The sequence below is a fragment of the Felis catus genome, chromosome A1 (assembly GCF_018350175.1).
Source record: "Felis catus isolate Fca126 chromosome A1, F.catus_Fca126_mat1.0, whole genome shotgun sequence".
Taxonomy (NCBI): domain Eukaryota; kingdom Metazoa; phylum Chordata; class Mammalia; order Carnivora; family Felidae; genus Felis; species Felis catus.
In genome coordinates, this window is record NC_058368.1 from 19,315,875 (window position 1) to 19,325,259 (window position 9,385).

Below are 9,385 nucleotides of genomic sequence, written 5' to 3' on the forward strand. Positions count from 1 at the left end.
TTTTCCTTCAGTTAAAATGGAAGTTGAGAGATACTCTCTTTTGGAGGGAGAGAAGTCAAAGTTGAGGAAGGGTGCTGATTCTGACACAGCTGTGCCTGGTTCAGAGGCCACCCAGCACCTATTTGTAAACAGGTGCCTAAAGAGGAGTTAAGACGGAGGAAGGAGTTAAGACTGAGAACAAAGATCAGATTGGCTTGAATCTCATGGGGCAGGACAGTTTTTAATGCATTTTAAGATTGAGACCACACACAACTTAGGATAACTAACAAACATGATAGAGATTGTCAACCAGGCAAATAAGACTCTGATTTGATGGGCATCCAATAAATTGAAAAGACACACAGGCCCAGTCAGTAATGGAGAAAAAAGATACAGTTGATGGGTTCCAGCAGCCCAGAGAGCAGGTGTACTGAGGAGTACTGAGGAGAGAACTTGCTTTACTATAGAACTCTTATTTTCATAGACAAGAATACATGCTCATTTAGAAAACTACAATTGAATTGTACCACATTCTGGCTACCACAGTGTAGTTTTCTCCATTCTTTTAGTTCGCCTCTCCCCATTTCTTTATTATATTTAAAGTAATTGGTGTCTCAATATAAGCATGTTGCATTAAAAACAACAACTGTTAATGGTATATTTTGATCAATATCAAATGGAGAGGGAAAAAACCCAGGTCTAGGAAAATACTTCCTTTTCCATCAGCAGCATGTGCACTCAACTTCTATGTTATTTTATGCTCATTGAACTTTTATTCTCATATTCCAGTAAGATATTTACTCTCAACGACAAACATCCTTGCACACTGTGTACAAATGGAAAATTCTGATGTCTTTATCATTACGAAACCAAGGACACTTTTGTAATTTTTTGTATGAGGCTGTTGTTACACATGGAGTGATAGGGATTTTAAGTAGGGATGAATAACATGAAGATAATTGAATCCCAGGCTCATTTTCAACAAATCAAGCATCTTCTTGTTTATTTTATTTTTTTTAAATTTTTTTTAACGTTTATTTATTTTTGAGATAGAGAGAGACAGAGCATGAATGGGGGAGGGTCAGAGAGAGGGAGACACAGAATCCGAAACAGGCTCCAGGCTCTGAGCTGTCAGCACAGAGCCCGACGCGGGGCTCGAACTCATGGACTGCGAGATCATGACCTGAGCCGAAGTCGGCCGCCCAACCGACTGAGCCACCCAGGCGCCCCAAGCATCTTCTTGTTTAAATAAAGTTCTTCAAACGAAAAGGCTGAGGAAGGCGATTCAATGGACAAAATGAACAGTCCACACTCTGGTCCAGTTATGTGGATGTGTCACTGATATCACACAAGCCATGATCCCTTGGATCATGTTTCTTCAATTTGAAAACAATTTCCACTCTTATACCATGAACTGCTTAGATGTCTATGAAATATTTGGAAATCATCAAAAGAAAAGTAGTATATTGTTGAATCGGTTAAGGTTCAGTAGTTGCATAAAACTCTCTGGGTAACGAACTCAATTTTCAGTTGAAACAAAGTGAATAAAGAAAAGTAACAGTAATCACCTACTCTAGGCTCAGACAAGGTGTTTTCCCTTTCCTATTTTATCATCACAACAGCGCTGTGATGTCAACAAGAAACTTGTCCAAGGCAAACAACTGGCAAGGACAGAAATTTGGACTGGTTCCAAAGATATTTTAACAGCAAAACTCTCCTGTAAAGTGAAATCAAACGGAGAATCCCAATTAAAAACAAACAAACAAACAACCACATATTCATGTGTGTCTGAGAGTTTCAATGTATAATACCGAATTACTAGGACATCAAAGAAAATTCAACATAACATGCTTGTCTCCAGTTTGCTTAAATGAAAATGAGGGGCACTTGGGTGGCTCAGGTTATGATCTCATGGTTCATGGGTTCAAGCCTCACATCAGGCTCTGTGCTAACAGCTCATAGCCTGGAGCCTGCTTCGGATTCTGTGTCTCTCTCTTTCTCTGCCTGTATCCCCATGCATGCTCTGTCTGTCTATCTGTCTGTCTCTCTCAAAAATAAATAAACATTAAAATTTTTCAAAAAAATTAATAAATGAAATGCCTTTTTTTAAATTCTCTTTTTAAAGGCTTAAAAATATATTTAAAGGGAATTTTGCATCAATATATATAGAACCTTAAGAGAACCCTGGGTTGCAGGGATTCCAGTTTAAAAGGTACTGCACTATAGACGTGCCCTCCCTCCTTCATGCAGGGTCATCAACATCCATGCATTTATAAACCCCACGTTTATGTTTCTTCATTGACATTGACAGCATGATGTATACTTAATAATACTCACCATAGTCACAAAGTACCACCAAGAGTAGATTTGAAAAGTCTTTCAACATTTGTTTCATTCTGATCAGCAAAATCCCAGGTCTTTGGTCTCCTCATGTCCTTTCTCACATCCAAACTGTGTTTTTTTGTGTTGTTTTTTTTTTTCAAAAACACCTGAAATTAGAATCTCAAAAAATGATGCCTCTGTTCAATGTGATTCACAAAATAGTAATCATGAAATGGCAAAACCATTCTGAGAAGTCAAACTTCATGGGTGCCACTGAAAATAGGGAGGACATTAACTTTCCCCGGGGAAATGATTTGTGCTTGTACGTCCCTTTGGTTCCATTACAGCTCACCTGTTAAGCACATTCAGGTGTGTGCAACACCAAGCTTATTTTTGCAAAATACCAAGTCTCTCATCTTTGTAACACGTGCTTAATTGGAGAGTTTATGTGCTGAATTTCATCAAAGTTAAGAGCCAGTCTGGATAATACACTTTCACCTATTTATCTGTTTGGCATTTCACGCCAATCAATTTGCTAAAATTTTGCCAAATTTTCATTTTGCACTGTGCTGCATGGACCGGGCTCACTTCTACAAATGGACTTAGAACCACTGTCTTTCCTGCATGTTATCTGGATTGCTTCATAATGCCTAGGAGCTATATCAAAACTATCAAGCCTTTTAAAAAGATACTCAGAGTGTTGCATTTAAATGTGAACTCCCTGTGACACTGACTTCCATTGTTTAGGGTACTCTCAAGAGAAAACAGATAAATAACAATTATCATCTTCTGTCAGTTTCCCAATACTTGTTGCTGTCAGTAATGCATCAGGAGGCAGATGATTTCATGCAGCAGTCTTGCCAGACCACCTAGGAGGGTAGGAAATACCTTGCTGGCCTGTGCTTCAGAACAATTTGTGGGAGGGGGCACTTACTTTGTCTATAAATAGACTAGTCTATAAATAGACTAGACTGTAGAATAAGATTCAGGGCCCTTGTCAATTTTTTTCAATTGAAATCTACTAAACTATGGGCTAGTAAGCATAATCAACCAGGTCTTTTCTTAATGTTTACATTTCCCCATTATCCACAGTTAGTCTATTTTAATAATATACTATATTCCAAATATATATGTACATCTCTTCAGAAAAGACAGAAATTAATGGAATTAAAAGGCCTGTTGAAATAATAAAAAAAAAATCAACGGGGGGGGGGGGGAACTGATTTGTCTCTATTAGCTTTCTTTCAGTAGGAGTTGGTTGAACAAAGGAAACACTGTACTTCCTCAAAGGGAAGCAGAGATTTGAAGTGTAATTAGGCAGATGATTAAGGGTCACTCCCCTCCCCAACATAAAAAGAAAATTCCACTTTGCTGGAATTAGGCATAGATTTGACCCAATCTTTTCCTTGAACCTGGACTGGGAAACAAGGTCGAAGACAGCAGGTGAACATCACTGTATCCCCCAGGCAAGTTTGGGCACTTACGGCAATAAAACGCTTCCTTTTGAATTACTGATACTCAAGTAACCAGAGTAAGGAGGGGCAAGGATCCCTGGCTCCCAAAAGTTGAATGGGCTCCTCCCAAATTGCTTGATTTTCCATGATAACCATTTTTTAAAGAAGCTCCTAATCGCAACTGATGTTGTGATTGTAACACATTTTCCTTCTTATAAAAATGATGAGGAAAACACAGAATAGTGTGATAATCTGTATTTAGAACTGAATGGAAATGGAAAAATAAGCCTACCTAAAAATCATAAGGATTTTTAAAATGTTCTTAAGCTTTTGAAAATAAATGCTTAAGTTTTACTAGCCCATTCACTAATTTGAAGACCTTAAGAGAGCACCCCACAATGGAATGGAACGCTGGGTAAAAAGCACATTTTTTTTTAAAATAAGATTCCTTCCTTCCTCTCTCTCTTTTTACTTTGTTTGCTTATTGTCTTCCAACATGTTGTTCCCAATACCATCTACTTTTACGATGTTTGGCTTGAGAATCATTTTGAGAAAATAAAAACTTACGTCTATTTTACACACATTTAAAAACACTTCTATATAGCATTCAGACATAAACATTTACAGAAAACTTCCAAATGCATCAGCTAGAGGGTAGGGAGAAGTAGTGAATATTTTCAGTGGCTAATGGCATCACGCCAAGCTCAGATCCCCTGTTTTTGCTGAAACCAGTTAAGATTGATTCCTACGGTGTCTTCATTGCTGCGGAAAAAGAAAGGGAATTAACCTAAACTCTCCTAGGACCAGTGATTTATCAAAGAATTAAAGGGAAAACAAAAAGAAGCAAAGTGACTCTATCCCTTCTGACAAACAGGCACACGCTCGTGTGCATCCATCTAATAATATTTATTAACCGGAAATCCCTAGTTCCAAAGCAGCCTGTGTAAACAGGCATTATTTATATACCCTCAGTGCAGCGGGCTCTGCCCTGGTCCCACGGACTGGACGCAGCTTCCCTAGGAGGCTGTGCGCTCCCCACATCTACAGTTTCCCAAAGGCCCGCAAGTCAAGTTCATGCCTGGAAATCTAGCCCTGCCCAAGTTGTCAGCACAGAGCTCCATTAAAATGAGGACCGTTCTGAAATGCTGAAATCTCATACAGTGTGTACCCCAGAAAAGATTTCTTTCTGGAAATAGGCAAACTTGTTCAGAAACGCGGAGCACCCCCAAGACGCTATCTCTCAAGGGTCCCAACCCATCGGACTCAACACCAGTCTGCAGCCAGCCTGGGTCTCTCGCCAACACCTGTGCCAAGAGAGCCGGGACTCCGCGACGCTCAGACGGACACTTTCTACAGAGTATCCCCTGGGGCGGAGGCTGAGCACCCAGCGGCGGAGGGAGCTGCCACGGCACCTCCACCTGGGCTCCGAGGGGGCGGGGAGGGCGGGGCGGGCAGGGTCCAAGGGGTACTGCCCGACCCCCCACCCCCACCCCCCGGAGCCGCCGGGGACTCCGGCAGCACAGCAGCGCCCACGGGGGCTGGGGGACAGCAGGGTCTTCCTACCTCTCGGGACCGGCGGGCGCAGCGGCCAGAGCTGGGGCGAGCGAGGCGGGCGGCGGGCTGGTGGCCTCAGGGGCCGCGAGGAAACGCGCAGAGCATCCCGCGTCCCGGGACTGCCCGCCTGAGCCCGCTGGCGCTCGGCTCCGCTGCCCCGCCCAGGCCCGCCCCCGACGGACGGCGCAGGGAGGGCGGCACCGGAGGGCGGGGGGCCGGGCAGCGGGCGAAGTCAACCCCGCCCGCTCTGGGCTGCGCGTCCTCCCAAGCGCGCGCGGCCGGCGGAGCCTCGGGGAGCCGGGCAGAGCCCCGAGACGCCCTCGCCGCGAGCCGCGGTCTCCCCTCGTTCCGATTCAGTCACTTCTCCCCCGGTGTCATTTTCTTCTGGGGGACCACAAAAGTAGGTCATCCAAGTGGCCTAACTGGTGGGCAGTAAACTTCGGCTTCCCAAATGTTCTTGGGGATTGTCAAAAGAGAATCAGGTCAAGTGCATCTCAGTTTCGATTTTTCTCTCTCAGGAGCCAGAGTTGGTTTAATTGAAAACATAAAAAGTGACATTTAATAAAACTCTTAATTCTCAAGTGTTAAAGTTGTCTTTTGAAAAGAATGCTAGAGGATAGAGTTGCACCTTAACAGCTGTGCTTGGTTTTCAGTACACGGGAAAAAAATGTGAATAGTTTCCCATTTGCTTTTCTTTTACGCAAAAGATACCATTTTACAGACAAAAGTAGTGTGTGGTAATAGAAATCAGAACATAGTGGTGGCCTCTAGGGAGCAGGTGACTGGAAGGAGGCACCAGGGAACTTTGGGGATGTCAGATATGTTCTGTTGGCTGGGGTGTGAGTTACATGATCTATTACACATTTGTTAAAATGCGTCCATCTTAAGATCTGTGCATTTCACTGAAATTTTACCTCAATTTTTAAGACAAAAATACAGCATTTGCAGGTGCTTGAATCCGTCACTTAATCTTTGAAAAGATAGCACAATTCCTTGATTATCAGAGTTATCAGAGGTTGTCCGAGGTACCAAATTTGCTAAGTACTTATCTTGTCCAATAATTAATCCTATCAGTACCAATTCAATCCATCCAAGCTTTCACTGACAGAATCATCTAGTCCAACATCCATTCATCAGCTCAAGTTGGGATTTCTTTTCAAATACATGCCACAGTCCTTGGCGTTTTTGAAAGTAAAAGCTCAACATGAAGAATGGGCTTCGGAGTTACAGAAAGCTTCGTTCCAGCCCTACCTCAGTAACCTTGGCAAACACTTAATCCCTCCTCTCCCCCAGCATAAAAGGCAGAGGTGTACTGACGTAGTGTGGTGACGAAGTGGAATATATATATAGAAAGCAGCTTGCTCTGTATTAATCTTGCAGACACACACTCTCCCTACAAATCCACCCTTGGAATTTAGGAGGACCTAAATCCAGGTACAAGTGACTGGATCAGTGCACTTGGACACTTTTTAAGTAACAGCTGTATTGAGATGCTTGGTCATTTTTGTCTCAATCAGAATTCTTGCCAGACTGTATTTCTGTCTTTGTTGCACATGTAAGGGTGTAATTTTTGGTAAAGGAACGCGGCATAGGCATGTAGGGAAAAAAAGCTTCCAAAAGAACAGTGATATGGTCTTGCTGGGATTAATTAAAACAAGCTGCTGTCAAGGTACCTTTAATTCTCTTTCAGGGTCAGTGACTGGTCTAGTAATTTTGTGCAGATTGTGTAAAACGCATTCACAATCTCAACAGTGTCCTTTATACACATGGAGAGATCTTTTATTTCCTCAGATAATGCTCTGAGAGAAAAGCTTTAACTGACTCATGATTATCAGGACTCAAGGAAGAACACAAATGACCCAATTTTCACACTGTAATAACAAGATCTTACACGTGTGTTAACCTGATTTCTGGCGTGCTTCCCACATCATGGATATGCCCCATGTCATGTAAGACACAGTATCTCAGACGGGCTGAGTCCTGACAAGTCTGGTTGAGAAACCTCTTGGGCATATGGTAAAGGACACAGACTTAGGTTTGCGAGTAAATTCATGACACATCATAATCCAAAAATCATTCAAGTATTCAGCTAATACTTAACTAGGAACCTACCATGTACAATCACTGACCGAAACCAGAAAAGATTTAAAAGATTCAATTATATGAATCTTTGAGCTTTATTTTTTTTTAATGTTCTTATTTATTTTTGAAGGAGAGAGACAGCATGAGCGGGGGAAGAGCAGAGAGAGAGGGAGACACAGAATCCAAAGCAGGCTCCAGGCTCTGAGCTGTCAGCACAAAGCCCGATGCGGGGCTCAAACTCATGAACTGTGAGATATGACCTGAGCTGAAGTCGGATGTTTAACCGACTGAGCCACCGAGGCGCCCCTTGAATCTTTGAACTTTAAAGAAACCCAATTCCTCTATTTTTTTATGGCTCCAAGACAAAATATAGTCATGTACACAGGACAGATAATAACTATTATGGAATTTAGAAATAGAGTCATATACTGAAAACAGATTTTTCTAAAGCAGGTAGGAATGAGCACAGTATGATAATTGGGGTGGAGATGGAGAAGTGAATGGGGAAACAGTTAAGAAAGGGAAGCCTGCAGAGTCAAAGGAAGTATGCCCCAGGAATGGGAAGGGGCACACCTCATGCTGTTCCTCTAACCCAACAGCCTCCACTTACTGACGATCTCTTGGTCCTTGTGAGCCTAGTTTATGAGGCTCTTCCTCTCCCACAAGAACTCAAGGATCCTCCTTCTGTCTTGCACAGCATGTACCTGTGCCCCTTCCATGACACGTGCTTCATTCCATCTTCAGGTAAGGTTGTTTACATGTCTATTTCCCTAACTGCGCCACCCTTTTAAAGGCGGGGACTGTATCTTATTCATTTTGTTTCCACCCCCCACCGGTGGCCCACGTAATTCCTCACACAGTCAATATGGATTTTTAACAAAAAATTTTTTTATTGAATTGAATGGGAGATAAAGTAGGATAAATGGAGCCAGGTTATAAATAGGTATATACATGAGAGTTCATTCATTCAGTTAATATTTATTGAATGCTTATTATGTGCCAGGTTCTGTTCTAGGCTCTGAGGATATCTCCACAAACACACCAGACAAAAAGCTCTCCCCTTACAGAGCTCACACTCTAGATCTGTCTTAATAAGGGATGGGATTAGCAAATAAATTCACAGAAATTCAACCATAACTCTTGGCCAAAAAACAAAAACAAGACACACATTTAAATAGTTTAATTATTGGTGTTATAAATGTCTACTGTTGCTATGTAGTTTTTATTGTATATTGTACTTACTATATTCATAATATATTCATACCCATGTGTCACTCTATAGGGATTCTACCTGTAAGACAATATAAAGAACTTCACTGGCAATTTAAGAGTTTCAGGGATCATTTTAAGCATGCTTGATTTCATTCCAAGGCACAGTCTTTAAAAATCTAACCAGCTTATAGGTGTGACTCTACTGTACCAAAATGAAAACGCTGATATTGTTGGGCAGAACATGAGAATGACCACCTGATGAATCCACGTCTGGCCAGGCGAGTCTGGTTATAGGGAACCAATACTTGGAGAGACAGTACATTCACGAGAATGCACAAGGTTAGTCAACCATGAAATTGACATCAAGAATTAAAAAAAAAATTTTCATGAGCCATTTCCCATTCTTTTAGAACAACTAAAACAGTAAGATCTTGAGGTCAAAAATAAAGAAAAAATGTTTAACGTACTGGCTTATTCTGATTAAAAGTTTATCATTTTCGTATGTTTTTCAAAGAGTATTTTAAATAATTTTTTTTTCAACGTTTATTTATTTTTGGGACAGAGAGAGACAGAGCATGAACGGGGGAGGGGCAGAGAGAGAGGGAGGCACAGAATCGGAAGCAGGCTCCAGGCTCTGAGCCATCAGCCCAGAGCCCGACGCGGGGCTCGAACTCACAGACCGCGAGATCGTGACCTGGCTGAAGTCGGACGCTTAACCGACTGCGCCACCCAGGCGCCCCACAAAGAGTATTTTAAAAAGAACACCAAGGTAAGAAAAATCA

At 42.0% G+C, this 9,385-nt stretch overlaps 1 protein-coding gene across 4 annotated transcripts in view; it reads right to left on the reverse strand.

The window, feature by feature from the left end:
- Positions 1-5,472, reverse strand: part of THSD1 (thrombospondin type 1 domain containing 1) — a 29,764-nt gene extending 24,292 nt beyond the window's left edge. Inside the window, exons 1-2 of one of the 4 annotated variants that reach the window (XM_023251129.2) lie at positions 5,319-5,472; positions 2,317-2,468 (exon numbers count right to left, since the gene is read on the reverse strand). In XM_023251129.2, coding sequence (XP_023106897.2) covers positions 2,317-2,374 — 58 coding nt within the window. In that variant the 5' untranslated portion in view covers positions 2,375-2,468; positions 5,319-5,472. Of the gene's footprint in view, positions 1-2,316; positions 5,221-5,318 lie in introns of those variants that run through there. The other 3 variants (XM_023251135.2, XM_003980353.6, XM_019825819.3) reach the window with 3 other exon arrangements.
- Between the last annotated feature and the right edge of the window lie 3,913 nt (positions 5,473-9,385).